At 43.3% G+C, this 19,823-nt stretch overlaps 1 protein-coding gene across 1 annotated transcript in view; it reads right to left on the bottom strand.

Moving 5' to 3' along the window:
• CD38 (CD38 molecule) overlaps positions 1-19,823 on the bottom strand; it is a 43,995-nt gene that overhangs the window by 11,154 nt on the left and 13,018 nt on the right. The window contains exons 2-3 of the mRNA XM_057704655.1: positions 5,490-5,619; positions 3,522-3,657 (exon numbers count right to left, since the gene is read on the bottom strand). Coding sequence (XP_057560638.1) covers positions 3,522-3,657; positions 5,490-5,619 — 266 coding nt within the window. The remainder of the gene's footprint in view (positions 1-3,521; positions 3,658-5,489; positions 5,620-19,823) is intronic.

Raw genomic sequence — 19,823 nt, 5'->3', positions numbered from 1 at the left:
TAATCACTGAAGTCAAAAGATAAATTTGAATCATCTCCAATAGAGGCAAAAATGTTGACGATGATGAAATGAACATAATTTTATAAGGTGCTACAAGGGTGCCCCTGTTCATAGGTTTTCGTGAACACCAAGCTTTTTTTATCTTCACAACCACATCCAGCAAGAAGTCTCTGAGGCTGTCACTACCCCTTCCCCACATGGATGTCTTCACCTTGCTACCTGCCCATTAAATAAGATTGGAAAGTCACAGGGAAAAAGAAAAGGAGAGAAATTTTACAATAAAGTAAGAGAAATTAAGTATATAAAAAAGAATAAGAAGTTTAAAAAAGAGACAGATTAGAAGGTTATAACGGAAAATACAACTTTCATAATAAAACAGACAAAGCAAAACTAAGATAGAAAAAAATTCAGGAAAAAGTGTTTAAGTCAGACAATAGAACAATTCAAATATAAAAATTAGGAACCAAAAAGACAGCAAATAAAGTAAAGAGGCTGAAATCAATAAAAATTGAGGCCGAAGAAGAAGGAAGTAAACAAAATAAAACAATCTATACAGGATTCCGTTGAAAAAAAAAAAGCAAAAATAAAGAACTCTAAAAAAGTAAACTGATGAGAAATAGATTTTTTAAATTTCTCCACTTTATTCTAAGAAAGAATTGAGGTGGTAAATTGCAAAATAAAACTAAAAGAGAAAAGTTTACAGGAAAAACATTTAAAAGCTAAAAGGATTAAGTGAATGACTATGAAAACCTAACTTGCAATAAGGGAAATTTGAAAAGGGAAGCAAGAAATATGGCAAAAACTATAAAAGTTAACCCCAAAAAAAGCACCAGGACTTCCCTGGTAGTGCAGTGGTTAAGAATGTAGGAGACACATGTTCAATCCCTGGTCCTGGAAGACCCCACATGCAGTGGAGCAACTAATCCCATGCACCACAAACACTGAGCTTGGGCTCTAGAGCCCGCGAGCCACAACTACTGAGCCCATGTGCCACAACTACTGAAGCCCACATGCCTAGAGGCCATGTTCTGCAACAAAAGAATCCACCTTAATGAGAGTCCCCCACACTGCAATAAAGAGTAGTCCCTGCTCGTCACAAATAGAGAAAGCCTGTGTGCAGCAACAAAGACCCAACACAGCCAAATAAAATAAAATAAAATAAAATAAGATAAAATAAAGAAAAGCATCAATGGAGAGCATCAATATATGCCATATATCTAGGTGGAAAGAGTCTGGATTAAAGATTAATTGAAAAATTACAAAATAAGAATGCTAGATGAAAATATAGGACTCTCCAATCTTGAGTAAGGAAAATCTAAGTAAAATATGAAACCCAACAACCAAATAGGAAGGGAGAAACAGATTTATTGCATTTCTGTATGGCAAAAGACAATATAAACAGCATTAGAAGAAAAATAGAAACCGAGAAAAATAGATTTGCCACCTTTGTGCCAGAAAACAGGCAGGATGACACGTGGTTAAGAACCCAAGTTCTCCAACCAGTCATCCTGGCTTTCTCCCAGCTCTGCCGCTCACTAGCTGGCAACTTACTTAGCAGCCCTGTGCCTCAGACTCCTGGTCTGTACAGTGAGATCATCACAGGGGCCGTGAAGGATTAAATGAGTGCATGTTCATACAGCACACAGAGCGATGGCCCAATAAGCAGTAGCCACTATTGTTAACTTATATCAAACTTCTATAAATAAGAAAATAATAGACATCCCGATAAAAAGGATTAATATATATGAACTGCCAGTGTACAATAGAAATAGAAATGTCCCCACCATTAAATATACAAACTCAGCTTCACAATCAAAGACATGAAAAAATAAGCCGAGGTATTATTTCTGTATCAAATTGGCAAGACATTTTAAAGTATTAATGTCCAGCGTTGCCGAGGGTCTGGGTAAAGAGATTACTTCATATATTTGGAGGGTATAAATTGTTACCACCTTTTGAATAACAATTTGTCAGTTTCCACCACAATTTACTCCACCCTGAAATTCCACCTGTAGACATTTGTCTTTCAGAAATACTTCCACAAGCATAAGTGCTCCTTGCCACGGTGGTTTTAACAGCAGCAACATCTGAGAAACCTAAATGTCCATCAATAGGAGATGGTTCAAATAAATTACAACATGTCCAAAGAGCACGCAGGATGAGGCCTTTTTAAAAAATATGGCTGTATTTACACCTACTAATTTTTAAATGAATAAAGCAAATTGCAAAAACAATACCTGTACATTTCAAATATACGAACTGTCCCTGACTTGCAATGCTTGGGCTTCGGATTTTTCAACTTATGATGGGTTTATGGGGACTTAAGGAAGATCTGTATGCGTTTATACAAGCACAGGGAAATGTAGGGCATGTGCCCTATTGTTGACAACAGTCCCCCGTTGGGAAGGAGCATGAAGATTGAGGAGTGGGGGGAAATGGAATCTTTACTTTGATGCATTTCTGTATATGCAAGTATTTTTCAATTAAAAGTGCATCTTCTGGGACTTCCCTGGTGGTACAGTGGTTAAGAATCTTCCTGCCAGTGCAGGGGACACAGGTTTGATCCCTGGTCAGGGAAGATCCCACATGCCGTGCGCCACAGCTACTGAGCCTGTGCTCTAGAGCCCGTGAGCCACAACTGCTGAGCCCGCATGCCACAACCACTGAAGCCCACGTGCCTAGAGCCCCGGGCTCAGCAACAAGAGAAGCCACTGCAAAGGGAGGCCCTCGCACCGCAACTGACAGTAGCCCCTGCTCGCCGCGAATAGAGAAAGCCCTCGCGCAGCAATGAAGATCCAACGCAGCCAGTTAATAAATAATTTATGAAAAAAAAGAGTGCATTTTTTTGTAATTGGAAAGAATGCAAATCTGGATCGAGGAAACTACTACAATAAGTTTTTTTTAAGTCAAAAGCAAGAAAAATAAGAATAAAACAATATAAAGTAAAAAAAATCCACCTTATAAATAAAAAGAGAAGGAAAAAAAAGAAGTGAAATGAACTCAAGCGGGCTTTCTCAGTAGAAAACGCCTTCCCACAGTGAGGTGTTCCGGGTCTTTCTGAGCAAGGTAAGGTGACCTCTAACCAATGGCACAGCCACACACTGGCTCTAGACACAGAGAAGCCCAGCATGTGGTCCCCTACGGCTGTCCTGTGGAACAAGGACTTTGGCCTGGTGCCCTCGGAGGCCTCATCCTGTTCTAGCATCCTTTGGTCCTGAATGGTGCCCTTATAGAAAGAAAAACACCAGCAATTGAGAGGCAGGCTACACTTGCACTCCGAAAAGAGGAGATCAGGAAGCATGGACAGCCCCAAACGCTGAAGTCAGTTTTTTTGGAAAGCATGAGTTGGTCTTCCGAATGCTGTCGTACATCAGCCCAAGCTGTCATTAAAGGTGCAGATGCCATCAGGGCGGGCACCTGTGTCTCCTTCCTCCACACTGGTCTCCCAGGATGCCTAGCAGAGCTCAGGGCTCCTGCACCCTACATGTCCCCAGGAGACCCCACGTGGCCCAGATCCTCACCAGGGGAGCCTGCGTCTCCGCACCAGGTGAGGTTGTCTGCGATGTAACCCAGCAGCGTGTCCTCCAGGGTGAACAACCCCTGATGGCCTTTTGTGTACTCATGAGCAAATTCCTTTGTTTTGCTCCAAAAGATTATCTAAGAAAGAATAAACACAATCTATTATTGAGATCGATTTACTAAGTCAAAAAAAAAACCCACCAAATCTGTATCTTTTTAATGAAAGAAAACATAGGAAACATCAGAATAAATCACCTAGAGTAAGAGTAAGTGTTGGTGTGTGCTTCGCGGATTTCTGTGCGTGAGAATGAGAGAATGTGCATGTGTGGAGGGGTTGTGTGTTCACTAGGTCACGACGTAAAATGAAGTTAATATTCTGGATTGCAGGGGAAAAAAGTCTGAAAGCCACTGATCAACATTTTATAATAAACCTAAGCTCCAAACACAACTGGGGGAGGCATTAGAAAATTCCAAGTTCCTAAAGGGGGGCGGGGGGGTGGGTTGTGTATGTGTGTCTGTGTTCTCTAGGTCACAATGTGAAATGAAATTACTATTCTGGATTGCAGGCAAAAAAGCCTGAAAGTCGCTGATCAAAATCTTATAATAAACCTAAATTCCAAACACATCTGGGGGAGGCATTAGAAAATTCCAAGTTCCTAAAGTTTCAGCAAAATAATTTTTTCTAAGTGCTATTTTCTGGGAGAAGTGCCCTTTGATTCTTAAAGAGCTCCATAAGTCCTGCTTTTCCCCCCAAATCTCCCCTATGCCCTTATTTAAAAAAAAAAAAAAAGGAAAAGAAAAAATACAGTGAGTTTTTGCAGGGTGCCTTGTAAAGGTACAGAAAGTCAGATTTCAGATCAGTCTTCTGTTGCACGGATCTACTCATTCTTAGCAGGAGGCAGTGGAGGGTGTGGTTTGAAGCCATGCCCTGAAGTCATACTGCCTTATGAAACCCAGCATCACTGTTTTGTGTTTCGTTAGGTCCAAGGTCACTAGCTGTCTGACCTTGCACCAAAGTATTGCTAAGCCTCACATTCCCCATCTGTAAAATGGTATCGATAATAATTGTAAGGAACTCCTGAGATGCTGAGGTGCAACGAGACAACACAGATAAAGTGCTTGTCCCATGTCTGTGGACCAGTCACTTACTCAGCCCGTGTCCCCTGGTGGTGACTCACTAGCAGCTCCTCTGAGTAGGGCTCTGGGCTTGGTGCACTCACCCGAGCTCCACAGTAACTCCAGCTCTAACGATGGGTGGAGACGCTGTAATTTGTGGCTGGCTTAAGGGCTTTGGGAAGATGATTTGGGGCACATTGAATTTTTACCTTAAACACTGACTTTAGAAAAGATGCACTCCATTACAGAACTTTTCCAGTATAATTAATGTATTAACACCGAGGCCTCTCTGGCTCTAAATCTTGAGCCATTTACATTTCAACTGGTCACTTTTGAGACCATCAAACTTGAGTAATCACCAGTCACCTAACCTCGCCAAGCCTCGGTTTTCTCTCTGGTGAGATGGGGATGCTGGTGCCTGACCTGCCTATTCCACAAGTTGACTGTGAGACGCTAACAGGATAAGAGTTCAGAGAGTCCTTTGTAAGCAAAAAAGGCACTCAGCAAATGCAAAGTGGCATGGATGTCACCATCATCACCAGAGGTCAGGGAGGGCTTTGCAATTCTATACGATGGATTATTTCTGTTTGGATTGGGTTGGAGTTTGTTTAGGTTTGTTTTGCCTGATTTTTGGCTGACTCTCCTTTCCTCTTTCCATGTCCCCAATTCTCTCTTTTACCTCCCACCCCTAGATGCCCTAAATCCCGATGACATCCTGGTCTCCCAATGGCCCCCAAGTTCCCTCCCTGCCAGCCAGATTTTCCTCTTCCCTCATCCGGTCAAAATTTGGTCCCATGACCTCTTCCTTTTGACTTTTATCCTCAGCTTTTAAATCCATAACTTGACCCAGTTACCTTGTCACAGGGCACAGTTTGATTCACCAGCTTCATCAGTGGGTAGTAGTCTTCCTCTCTCGCGCTGCAGGGGTCCTTAGAGATAAATGCATTCCAGAATGCATCTGTGATCTGTTGACAGTTTCTGTTTCTATGGGATAAAACATGGAAAATAAAACAAAAGATGAATAATTTGATTTCAAACATATGTTTAGGGCATAATTACCCCCAAAAAATCTCATTTTGGAAGCATTCACTTTGCACCAAGCAGTTCATATACATCATCACGTCTCATGTGTACAACATTTTTATGAGACAAGCATCACCCTCCCTGCCCTACAGGGTCCCTGAACTCATGGGGCTTACTCTCTGGTTAGAGAGACAGACAGTATACAAAAAAGCAAATAAGCAAACAAAATCAGTACAGATTTTGATAAGAAAGTAGGAAATCAGTGGAGAAAATTGAAGCAATGACCACTTTAGGGAGGCTGGTCTGGAGAGGGCTCCCTGAGACTAAATGTCGAGAAGGAGTGTGTTCCAACAGAGGGCACCACAAGTGCAAAGTCCCTGAGGCAGGAAAGAACTTGCTGATTTTGAGGACGTGAGAAAAGAACAAAGGGAGCAGTGGTAAGAAATCAACAAAAATAACTGGCCTTTCGGACCAAGGAAATGATTTCAAATTTTACCTAATGACTGTGGGAAGACAGTGGGTAGGTTTAATCAGGCAGGTGGCCTCATCTGATTTTTGTTTTTGAAAAAGCATTCTGAAAAGAGTCTGTGCTGGCCCCAAAGATGGAGCATAGTCTCTGAAATAGCAATTCCAACCCCATGTCCCCTGGCAGTGAGAAGGAAGGAAGGCAGGCAGGCGAGACAGCAGAGATGGAGGAGAGGGAGGGAGGCTGGAGAAGATTGTAGCTGGCCCTTCCCTTGTGTGTCTGTGTTAACAAGTGCACCCGAGCCCATCCTTTCCTGGGGGGAAAGAAGTGGGTTCCCACTGAGAGAGCTCAGATATTGTTACCAGGATAAACTCAGCCTTTGGACCCGGCATCCCAAGCACAGTACCAGGTCAGGCAGCTTGACCTGGGGAAGTAAAGACGAGCGCTAGATTTCTATTCCCTCTGAGCCTGCTCTGCGCCTGCAGGGCACTAGCAAAGCTGTCACTGCAGAGGGTCTTCTGCCTTCCTGACTCAGGCTGGCCAAGCTGAGTGGCTTATTCCTCCTGATAAGCCAAGGAATCAGAGAATATCAGCAAGGCACAAGCCCTTACGCCAAAGCCACCCTGAGTATGTCGGAGACCCATCTGTTCAGTCCAAAATAGCTCCTCTAGCTCCAGCCATCACGACTACATTCGAGCCAGCAGGAAAGGCTAGCGAAAAGAAAGGCGATAAGAAAGGAGGAGAGAGAAGACGAGGGAAAAGGAACAGCAGCCACAGGCAGATGCCGGCTGTCTTTGAAGGACAGGAGTCAGAAGATGTTCTTACTATTTGCTCTTATCTCATTTGCTAAAATGTAGCCACAGGCACACTTTGCTACAAGGAAAGACGAGAAATGCAGCCTTTAATCTTAAGGGCCACCACATCCTAAAGCACAGTTTTACCACAATGAGATATCACCTCACACCTGTCAGAATGGTTGTCATCAAAAAGAACAAAAAGAACAAATGTTGGTGAGGATGTGGAGAAAAGAGAACCCTCCTACACTATTAGTGGGAATGTAAATTAGTACACTCACAGCCACTGTGGAAAACAGTACGGAGGTTTCTCAAAAAACTAAAAATAGAAACACCATATGATCCAGCAATTTCACTTCTGGGGATATATCTGAAAAAAATCAGAAACACTAACTTGAAAAGTTCATGGCAGCATTATTTACAATTTCCAAGATATGGAAGGCCCTACGTGTCCATCAACAGATGAATGGATAAAGAAAACAATGGAATATTACTCAGCTATAAAAAGTGAATGAGGGACTTCCCTGGTGGTGCAGTGATTAAGAATCCCCCTGCCAGCTCATGCAGCTTAATACCAAAAAAGCAAACAACCCAATCCACAAATGGGCAGGAGACCTAAATAGACATTTCTCCAAAGAAGACGTGCAGATGGCCAACAAACACATGAAAAGATGCTCAGCATCACTAATCATTAGAGAAATGCAAGTCAAAAGTATCACCTCACACCGGTCAGAATGGCCATCAACAAAATATCTAGGAATAATAAATGCTGGAGAGGGTGTGGAGAAAAGGGAACCCTCCTGCACTCTTGGTGGGAATGTAAATTGATACAGACACTGCAGAAAATAGTATGGAGGTTCCTTAAAAAATTAAAAATAGAATTACCATATGACCCAGCAATCCCACTCCTGAGCATATAGCTGGAGAAAACCATAATCCAAAAAGAAACATGTACCGCAATGTTCACTGCAGCACTATTTACAATAGCCAGGACATGGAAGCAACCTAAATGCCCATCAGCAGATGAATGGATAAAGAAGATGTGGCACATATATACAATGGAATATTACTCAGCTATAAAAAGGAATGAAATTGAATTATTTGTAATGAGGTGGATAGATCTAGAGACTGTCATACAGAGCGAAGTGAGCCAGAAAGAGAAAAACAAATACCGTATGCTAACTCATATATATGGAATCTAAAAAAATGGTACTGATGAACCCAGGGACAAGGCAAGAATAAAGATGCAGATGTAGAGAACGGACTTGAGGACATGGGGTGGAGGGTGAAGGGGAAGATGGGACAAAATAAGAGAGTAGCATTGACACATATGCACTACCAAATGTAAAATAGATAGCTAGTGGGAAGCTGCTGCATAAAACAGGGAGATCAACTCGAGGATGGGTGATGACTTAGAGGGCTGGGATAGGGAGGGCAGGCATATGGTGATATATGTATAAATACAGCTGATTCACTTTGTTGTACAGCTAAAACTGGCACAACAGTGTAAAGCAATTATACTCCAATAAAGAGCTTAAAAAAAAAAAAAAGAATCCACCTGCCAATGCAGGGGACACAGGTTCCTTCCCTGCTCTGGGAAGATCCCACATGCCGCGGAGCAACTAAGCCTGTGCACCACAACTACTGAGTCTGCCCTCTACAGCCTGCTCACCACAACTAAAGAAAGCCTGTGTGCAGCAACAAAGACCCAACAGAACCTATATATATACACATATATATGTATATACATATATATTCACTACTATATATAAAATAGATAACCAACAGATCTACGGTATAGCACAGGGAACTCTATCTTGTACTAACCTATAATGGAAAAGAATGTAAAAAAGAATATGTATATATGATTTTGCTATATACCTGAAACTAACACAACATTGAATATCAACTATATTTCAATAAAATTTTTTTTAAAGTAAACTTTTCACGCTGGATGTGCAAGTAAGCATTTTTATTGGCAGACAGATAAATAGATAAAAATAGAAAGGAATTAGGACAGAGTGTGCAGAGATGTCGGCAGTACTCACTCACACATGTCATTGTGCCTCAAGTTCACAAGTGTGGCTGTACAAAAGTGCGCCCTTAATTTAGTGCTTTTTATTTGCAAAAGCCCACTATCCTCATTTTTGTCCCTCTGAGTAGAGTACCATTCCGTCAAATCAAGTGGTAGCCAGGCAAAAGCTGTTTCGAGGAAGCGGGCTGGTTTCAAGGAAACAGGGCCTGAGGAATCCCTGTGTCCTGCGGGGATGAAGCGGGTCCCTCTGGCTGGAGAGGCAGCGGGGGAGGAGCAAGAGCCATTTCTAAGAGTTCAGCATCGTCCTCCTCGTCAATAGCTCCTCTGTTCCAAACATAGAGGCTGTAATTGTGATACTTCGAGGGCAGCCTGCTGCTTGGGGAAGGGGGCCACGAGCCTGGTGGCTGCTCCTGAGAGCCCGGGCCGTGCCTGGGGCCCCTCCTGGGGGTCACCTGGCCCAGAAGGGTTGTTGGACGTCACCGGGTCCTGTGAGCTCTGGCCACACGTGCGGATCGCTGGAGAGCGTTGGGAAACACACGGTGCCTGGCTCTGGACCAACCAAGGCAGAATGGGGAAGGGCGAAGAGAGCAGAACCTGGAATTTTCCAAAAGCTTCCCATTCCCACCTCCTCCCAGGTCCCTGGAAACAGCCCTTTTACCTCCTGTCTCAATGAATTTGAAGACTACAGGTACCTCCTATCAGTGGAATCCGACAGTATTTTTCTTTTTGTGACTGGCTTATTTCAGTGAGCGTAATGTCCTCACTGTCTGTTCACGTTGTAACGTGTCAGGTTGTCCCTCCTTTCTCAGGCGTATTGTAGGTGTTCACCCTAGTTTATCTCTTCATCCATCACGGGCACTTGGGCTACTTCCTCCACCCATCCTTTCATTCCACAAATACTTCCCGAGGGCCTACTGGCTAGCCTCACAGCAGACTCAGGGCTAAAAAGATAAATACACACCGTTTCTACCCTCAAGGTACTCATGCCACGGTCCAGAGCAGACAAAGAACAAAACTCATTACAATTAGAGCAGGGGTGGCTTGCCCAAGGCGCTAAAATTTGCAAACACAATAAAGAGTAGAACTGTTTTCTCGTTTTCTACTACCATAGAAACAGGATTTTAAAAAACTGGACCAGGGCTTCCCTGGTGGCGCAGTGGTTAAGAATCCGCCTGCTACTGCAGGGAACATGGATTCGATTCCTGCCCCAGGAAGATCCCACATGCCGTGGAGCAACCAAGCCTGTGCGCCACAGCTACTGAGCCTGCACTTTAGAGCCTGTGAGCCACAACTATTGAGCCCATGTGCCGCAACTACTGAAGCCACGTGCCTCGAGCCCATGCTCTGCAACAAGAGAAGCCACGGCAATAAGGAGCCCGCGCACTGCAACTAGAGAAAGCCCGTGTGCAGCAACGAAGACCCAAAGCAGCCAAGAAATAAATAATAAATAAACTTAAAAAAAAAAAAAAGAGCAAAAACTTGATTAAATGTGAATCAGTGTCCTCATTTTGAGAATGATTTTTCTTTGTCTTCTCCCAATGTTGTGAAACACAAAATCGATCTACGTTTATAACCACAGCAAGTTTCTCTTTGACTACTTTCGGGCTTCACTTCCTTTGGTGGGTTCCAGAGTGACTAGAGATTTGTAGCCCACAAAAAGGAGATGCTTTATAGAGGAACATAAAGCAGTCTTTGAATAATGTTTTTATACAGAGCTTGGAATAGTTTGGGTGATGTTTCTTTTACATTAAGTGGAAAAAGCAGGCCTAAACAGAGAAATAGAAAAAGAATGTGCACCAAACTGATCACTGGAGTTGTCTCTGGGAGCAGAAGTAAAGAGCAATTTTCACTTTCATCCTATATTTTTCGGTTGACTTACAGCAAAAATAGATTCTTGTATTATGCAAGTAATCTAAAGAGAAGAGGCTAAATATTTTTAATTGAAGATATGACATGATTATAACAAATTTTTAAAAACTGGGGGAAAAAAAACCCCACAGTAATCAAACCATGTCTTAAAAATAGTTGTATCTGGTTGCTAGGAGTATAAGGGTTACTTGTGACCTTCTCTTCCTTATATTTTGAATGCTTCTATAATAAGCATATATTACAATGAGGGGCATGGAAAAACGTTCGTTTTCTTTTCAAGTTGCTTGAGCAATGAGAGCAAGCCTTTGAGACTCTTGGAAGGTCTTAGAACATGGGAGCAGCTCAGGTCCAAACGCCCATGGTTGGTACCTACCATTTCTGTGCCCTCTCCCATGAGTCTGGGCTACAAGGTGTCATTCCTCACCCCTGTCAACTCTAAATTGGCACTGGCCTTGGGCACCGGTCATCCACCTCTACTACAATGACTAAACCACACGTGCTGCTGCAGCTGCTGACCTTCCACATCCCCTGAAGGGGATTCAGGGTGGAGACCAGGAATGAGGCACTCTGTGCTTTGGAAAACTGGGCCAGATGGAACAGGTCTTCAGATAGTCAGATGTTTTCAGGAGCTGCTTTGATGAGCCCAACCCTTGCATCTCCTCACATCTGGAAAAGCACTACATGTCTGCGCCCTGTGACTAGCAGAAACCCCCTACCAAAAAAAAAAAAAATGTGTTTGATTGCATGCACTTTTACCAAGAGTACATATATACTAATCTTCCCCCCTGCTTCTTTGGAACAGTTTCTCAAAGCTATCTGGGATGCTGTCTCCTGGGCTGCAGTCCTCATTTTGCCCCAAATAAACTCAACTAGAAACTCTCACATTGTGCATTTTTTTGTCGACACCCCTCATCTAGTTCAGATCAACACCAGGCAACACTTAGTGTTGGAGACCCAGACCCACTTCTCAAGACCTAATGGCATGAAATATGGGGTAAGGCAGGGGCTAGGGCCACACACCTCTTCCAGGGTATCTTTCTTCCCACTTTAAAGACTTCCTTGCCTCCTTCAGCAAAGTTGGACTGTCAAATCACACTCTTACTTATCACAGACTGTACTCAGAATCAAACTTTGTGAATTATGTCAAGGAGACAGGTAATTAAGAGGCTCAGACAAAGCAAGGAAGCATCAGGGCATCCTGTGTAGCCCCCGGGGTCCACCCTTCTTTCCTCCTGGCCCAGAATAATAGATGAAGTTACCAAATGAGGTTTCACAAGGTTCGTCACACAGCAGGAGGACTGAAGTGATGAAACATCTCCATCTTATTCTCTGGAGAGCTCTACAGCTTCCATGATTTTCCAGGGACTCGGGCCTCACAGATTCTGCATTTATTTCCTATCAGTGGTCCAAAGACATCCTACTGAGGGCATTCAAGAGATGAGTCTCCTCATTCTAACAATTATCACTAGTCTATCTGCTCAGAGGGCCGGTTGTCAAGGAGGTTGGAACAGCTCAGTGCCTTCCTTTCTTACCCTCAGGGGTGTCCATCTTCCCAAATAAGTAAAGCCAGCTGCTTTAGCTGCTTCCTCCCTGGGTCCCAAGATGCCCCAGATTGTATGTGTGTGGAGACGGTGGTGATGAAAAAGAGAAATGTAGCCCTTGACAAGGGGGAGCTGGCCTGGCACTCACAGGAAGGCTTTGGTGTTCTCCTGTGGACCACAACTCCAGGACAGCAACATCAGGTAAGGCCACTGTGTGACCATGATAGCCCGTAACGTGAACAGACAAAAGCCATGTCCAAACAACACCCATAAAAATAAAATGACCCCGCATCCATACATTGTAGCTCATATGAGTGACTGCTGTGTCTTTACCGATTACAGCTTCTGCTTTGCTTCACTCTTCCAGCCTGACAGATAAGGTGGATTAAGATTTGCTATCACGGATGAGAAATGGAATATTGAGAAATGGAATATTTCCTGCCATATCAATAAACAAAGGATGTCACAGTCATCAACGATTGCAGCCCTCCAACAAGAGCCAGTGAGCAGAGAAAACTTAGGGCTAAAAAGAATACCTGCCATCTAGCAGCCCTCAGACTGTGAGCCCTGCGGAGACTCAGGATGTGAAAATACAAGCCCCAGAGAGCTAAGGTGCACATCACAGGAATGACTCTGGTGAGTGGAGAGCGTGCATCTTTCCACACATAGAAAAGCGCTGAACACCTTAACTTGAGATACCTGGTTTTCTTTATTTATCAATAATATTTTGACCTTCCGACTACCTGTCCTTTGTTGCCAAACTCCTATATATCCTGGCTCCTCCCCTCGCCTCCTGGGAGCAGTTTCTCAGAGCTCTTTGAAATGCTGTCTCCCAAGCTGCCGTCTTCATTTTGCCCCAAATAAAACTTAACTTGCAACTTTCACGTTGTGAGTATATTTTTTTAAGGTAACACAGAATTACCCCCTTCCTCTCCGTTTCCTGGCAGCCTCCAGGCGAAGCCAGCCTTCTTGAACCTTTGAGAAACCTCATGAAATAAGACTGCATCCTACAAGCCCTTTCTAACACCCTCAGACAGAGCCCTCTGCTGCGCCCGTGGGTCCCTATGGTGAGCGCTCAGTCTTCTCACAAAGAGCGATAAACCCACCTTGCTCAGCCAGTGTAGTGGGTGGTCTTGGGGTTGGGGGAGGTATTGACAGTAACCTGCAGTCTGAATAGGACATTAAAGAATTGAAGGGCCTGTCAAAAATTGGTGCCTCCATCAGTGTTTATGCCTGACAAGCTCTAGGAGCAGCTTCTGAGAGACAGTGATCTCGGGGGGCTTCACCCGCAGTGGCTTGAAGCAGGGTTTCAGCTCCTGGTCAGGGATTGAGGTCGGGTCACGGTGGTGAGAGCACCGAATCCTAGCCACTAGACTAGTGGTCAGTGACAAGGCCCCGGCCCTGCGGCTTTGCAGAAAAGAATTCCCACAAAGCTGGAAAGTAGTGAAATAAGTAAAGTATTTGCTAGGAAAAAAAGAAGCGTATGTGTGGCTAGACACACGGGCGAGCTCAGAGAGAGAGTCCACACCCTCGTGGCAGTTCGAATCACTTTTATGGGGCATTTCTTCTGTGTTTCCTTTGATCGATCATTTTGATTTGCCTGATTCAGAGTCCATGTGTGGTGTATCTCAGGATTTTCCCATCTTAGCCAGATGGATTCCACCGAAGAGGCCTATGGGTAGGTTTGGCCACTTGGCATCACTCCCCTTTTGACCTCCAACGAGCCTTTCTGCACATGTGTGGTCGGGGGAGGTCTGCTGACTTGGAGAATGAGGAATGTGTGGTCTCTTCGCTTCTATCTGGCAGGGCCCAGCCTCCTCTCCCAATTGTCCTGTTATTCCTGTCTCACAGTATCGGTCCACAGGGAACGAATGCAGACCGTTTGCCCTGGCGGCCCGTCTGTCTCCTGCCTCAACATGATTTGTGAATAAGCAAGTTTCTGTGTTGAGCTCCACACTCAGTCTGATCGCTGTTTTCTGTTTGCCTCCTTAGCTGGTGACCTGGAGGCTCAATGCACGCAGGCTGGGCACCAATGTCAGGATTCAAGGTCACTGGGACGTCCTCCCCCTTCCCTCCACTCAGCTCCTTTCCACAGATGCCATGACCCATCCCCCAGGACGATTCCCTCTTGTTCACGTCTCACCCCTTCTCTCTCCCTCTGACCCACCCAGGTAGGTTGTCTCCAGGGCCCAGAGGCAGGAGGTCGTGCTGGCAGGAGGAAGGGGAGAGCACGGGCAGCACAGAGCACTCACCGTGTGCCGGGCACTGGGCTAAGTGCTCACCTTGTATGCATCCAGCTTAACTCACACCAGCCCCATAGGGGGCGGGGGTACCATCCCCTGCCACTGAGGCTCAGCGCTTAATAACTTGCCCAGAGCCAATCAGCAAGTGGCACAGCTGCCTTATGGCCAAACTCCGCTCTTCCTGCTAAACAATGCTGCCTCCCACAGGACCGTTTGAATCACGTCCCTGTCCATCTCCAGGACGAAGTGGGACCTAACAGAAATGAGGACCCAAGACCCCAGAGGGGTTGTCGGTTCCCTATAGGTCACATGAGAATTTGAAGGCCAGCATAGGGACAGAAAATAATCTTAGTAAGAGGGGATGGGGCAGGAAGGGTTAAAGTCTTGTGCTAAAGTGAAAAAAACAAAAAGCGGATATATTTGGTGGTTAAATCCATTTCATATGTTGTCAGCCTACTTGAGGTTTCATAACTCTGTATTGTCACCTCTCTCTAAACCTACATCCTTCCCATAAATGACAAGTATATTTCAAAGTCTCCATCAACGAAGCAACATCACCTTTGTAACATGTAGCTCCCCAGGGAAAGTGCTCACATCCCAAATCCTCTTCCCTAAAAGCACTTGAATCACCAGAGGTAATTACACTCAGTCTGTGAATTTTCCTGCTGTTATGTCCTGCAGGGCAGCTTGTCTTGGACCAAAGAAACCATGCAGGTTAACTCAGCTCTGAAGTCCCCAACGTGAGGCTCATGGAAGCCTGCACTGACGGTGAAGACTCCCACCTAGTGGAAGAAGTGAGTAATTGGCAGTGTTCACGGAGGCAATTAGGACTTCCTTAAGTAGGGTCTTAAAATCTGACTCTTCCGGCTGAAGGGAAGCTCAGAAATCATTAATTCATCAATCTGGCAAATATTTATTGAGCATATACTATGTCCCAGGCACATTTATGAGCAAGTAAGATACACCAGTGAACAAAATAGACAAGCGTCTCTGTCCTGGGAGAATTCCATTCTACCAGAGCAAGACTGACAGTGAGTCATAGAGATAAAGAATGTTACAGAGGAGCCTAGGAATTTACAAATTCTATGCAAAAAAAAAAAAAAAAATAGAATAAGATAAGGGTGTCAAACATTATGGGGGAGGAGGTGTTTGCACTCGGTGTTAAACGGGGAGGACGGTAGATGACTTTTGAGCAAAGAATTGAAGGAGGCAAGGAATGTGCTCATACAGACATCCAGGGAAACAGAGCTCTGGGCAGAAGGAACAGCCTTCACGACAGCCACAGTGCCCGGTATGTTCAAGAAACAGTAGAGAAGCCCGTGTGGCTGGAGCAGGGTGAGCAAGGTGCACAGTGGACAGAGATGAGGTGAGAAAGGTGGCACTGCCCCCCTGGACAGAGTGTCATAAGCTGCTACTCACGGTGAACTGAGGAGCCACAGAAGGTGCTTTGCAGAGTAGGGACACGATATTACTTAAGTTTCAAAGGGCTCCTCTGCTTTGTTGAATATAGTCTGAAAGAGGGAAAAGGCAGAGAACGGTAGACCAGTAATCCGGGCAAGTGCCCGTGGTGATCTGGAGCAGGATGGTAGTAGTGGATCTGGTGAGGAGTGACAGGTTCTTGATTCGTTGTAAATTTCCTAACAGATAGGATGCGTGGTGTTAGAGAAATAAGGAGTCAATGATAATTCCAGGGTTTGGGGCCTGAGACACTGGAAGGATGGAGTTGCCATTAACTGGGATGGAGAAGGCTTTTGGTCAAGGTATTGATCCGGATATATAATATACTATAGAGCAGGGGTCCCCAACCCCTGGGCCACAGACCGCTACCAGTCCATGGCCTGTTGGGAACCAGGCTGCACAGCAGGAGGTGAGCAAGCAAAGCTTCATCTGTATTTACAGCCTCTCCCCATCGCTTGCATTACCGCCTGAGCTCTGCCTCCTGTCAGCATTATAGTGAGTTATATAACTATTTCATTATATATTACAGTGTAATAATAATAGAAATAAAGTGAACAATAAATGTAATGGGCTTGAATCATCCCAAAACCATCCCCCCACCCCCGTTCCATGGAAAAATTGCCTTCCACGAAACCAGTCCATGGTGCCAAAAAGGTTTGGGCTGCTGCTAATTGTATATACTACAACATATGCTATATATGCTTTATGTTAAATACTACATATTATATGCTATATATTAAAACTATATTCTACATATTATATCCAAGTGGGATATATACATATATATAAAACTACAGGAATGCAAAAATGGGAAATATTGAGCCAAACTATAAGGACATAATGCCTGGAACTGCAGCTGCCATCTTGAAAGGTCCCAGGGCATCTGTGAGCTGCTGAATCTCCCCAAGGACCACCCCACTTCTGGATGTCTAGTTATGTGTGTCCATAAAAGTCTCTTGTTTTAAGCCACTTACAGTTAAGTATTCTTTTACGTGGAGCCAAAAGCATCTTAACTGGTACACCCACTGTTATGGGCTAAATTGTGTCCCCTAAAATATGCTGAAGACCTAACTCCCAGTCCCTCAGAATGTGACCTTACTTGGAAATAAGATCTTTGCAGATGATCAAGTTAAGATGAGAGTAAGGGTGACCCTTAATCCAAGATGACCAGGGTCCTTAGAAAGAAGGAAGGGAGAACACATGAAGACACAGGGAGAACATTATCTGCTAGGCAAGGAATGCCTGAGCCTTCTCGAAAGTAGAGAGAGTCACATAACAGACTCGTCCTCACAGCCCTCAGAAAAAGCCAATCCTTCTGACACCTTGACATCAGACTTCTAGCCTCCAGTACTGTGAGACAATAAATTCCCATTGTTTAAACCACCCAGTTCGTGGTACTTTGTTATGCAGCTCTAGCAAACTAATACACCCAGTAAAGGTGAAAATGACATACTTTATGACTTAGGAATTCTGCCTCTAGCTGAATATCTTAGAGAAAAATCACAAGCACAATTAGACATCTATGTTTTAGCATTCTTTATGTCAGCAAAAACTAATAATGGAATCTATTAATAAATGTAGGATATGGTCATTCATTAGGGTACTATACAGCAGTTAAAATTAATGAACTAGTGCCTGTATAGCAACATGAATAAATCTCTACAACAGTGTAACTGAAATCACCAAAATATATTGTTAACTGGGAAAAGCAAAGTTTATTCTACAGGACAAAAACACAAAATAAACACATATTAAAATTAAAATTCAGTAATATCTTCCCTTATCAGATTAGCAAAAATCAGCAAGTTTGAAAACATCCTGTGTAGAGAACATATGAGGTGATGAACTCTCATTGCCTCATGAAGAGAATTGTCTCATAAAGAGAAACTTGGCTAGTTTTCAAAATGTAAAATGGTATATTTTTTGACTTAGTAATTCTGCTTCTAGGATTCCATTGTACTTACCCAAGGATTTTATTGCAGCATGGTTTGCAACATATTGCAAAAGTTTTAAAACAACTTAAGTGTCCATCAATACAGCCTAGAATATGGTAAAATTCTAGAAATATGGTAAAATCTGTAAAATAGAATCCTATTAGAATCAGATAGAACTATACTGATAATCAAGATACACTGTTAAGTGCAAAAAAAAAAAAGTGAGACAGAGAAGAGAGGATGTGTGTAGAAAAAAAGAATATATGAATATACACTTCTATAGTCAGAGAACATTTCTAGAAAGATACAGGTGAAACAAGTATTATTTGCCTCTGAGAAAAAAGAAAAAGTTGAGGGGAGAGGTATTTTGATTTTTAATCTGTAACATGTTATTTCTTTAAAAACTAGGGGGAAGAAAAGCTCTGATGGAAATATGACAAAAGTTTTATTGTCTGTTAATTCTGCACGATGAGTAAATGGCTACCTGTAACATCATTCCATGGATATTTCAGTTCATTTAACAATTTCATAATTTAACATGCTTAATTTTTTTAAAGAAAAGAATTGAGAGGAGATGTGCACTGGGGAATAGGGAACATTGAAGAAGGAGAAGGAGGTCCCTTGAGTGGGAAGAATGAAGAAAACTAGATCTGTCAAATACAAAAAGCACAATTTTTAGCTGTAAACAGATAAATTCATAACCTTGGTTTCCAAAGCACATTTTAAAACTTTTACCAAGAAGTATTAAAACATGAAATCAGATCCCTAAAATATGATCAATTATCTGATCTGTCTCACATAGTCCTTTGTACAAGGGTGAGTCAAAAATTATCCGCACTCCTGTTATATTAAAACTTTTATTGGCCACACTGTCTTATCAGCACCTTCTGTTCAAGGCTACTGTCTCCCCAGTCATTGCTGTACAGGTGTGAACATGTTACATCAGTTCATTTGTAACTGCAGTGAGAGCAAAAATGGATGCCCCACTTGTGATTTGCACAAAAGAAGAGCAACATGCAGTGATTCCTTTTTTGTGGTCTGAGGATGTGCACATCCGCACACCTCTGCCCACACTGTCGACACTCCAAAAACTTCATTTTGAGGTGTTAAAGTATCCTCCCTACAGTCCTGATCTTGCTCCATGGGACTTTCTCCTGTTTGGTTCCCTGAAAGCAGCTCTATGAGGGCATAGATTCATTTCTGATGGAGAAGTGAAGACAGCGGTGCATTCGTGGCTTGCAGCTCAGCCTAAAATATTTTTTAATGAGGGAATATGAAAGCTTGTTGACAGACGGACAAAGTGTATTGAAAAACAAGGGGATTATGTCAAAAAACGATGTACGTGTCTTTCCTAAAAGTTAAAATAATTTCTACAGCCAGAGTGCAGATGATTTTTGAGTCACCCTCGTAGTCTTAAATCTCTCCCAGCTTCAACTGTGTGTTTTCTGTCTTCTCTTTACTCTTAAAGACTCCCCAAGGAGATTTCATTACTGCTCTAGACAAGTGAATTCATAAACAAATGTTTACTCCTAGAAACCAAGATAATGAGGGAAGCAATTTTATTATGAACTTCACAGTATTTACGCTATGAGACCCCAAAGACAGAAATGACTTTATAACATTTGCATCATAGTCCTAAGAAGAGAAAAGAAACATTTGAACTATATCAAGGTAAATATGGACCACGGCCAAGTAAATGCTTTGTGGGAATTGTTAATATAGCTTCGCATCAAGATTTACTCATTGCTTCAAAACATCCAAAGACTAAAGGTGTAGACAGCTTTCTGCTGTGTGGAGGCATCATGCTGGAGACATCAGGTCGGAA

Source organism: Hippopotamus amphibius, chromosome 13 (genome assembly GCF_030028045.1).
Source record: "Hippopotamus amphibius kiboko isolate mHipAmp2 chromosome 13, mHipAmp2.hap2, whole genome shotgun sequence".
Lineage (NCBI taxonomy): Eukaryota > Metazoa > Chordata > Mammalia > Artiodactyla > Hippopotamidae > Hippopotamus > Hippopotamus amphibius.
Note: the sequence above shows the minus strand (reverse complement) of the source record. Positions and strands in the feature narration are given on the sequence as shown.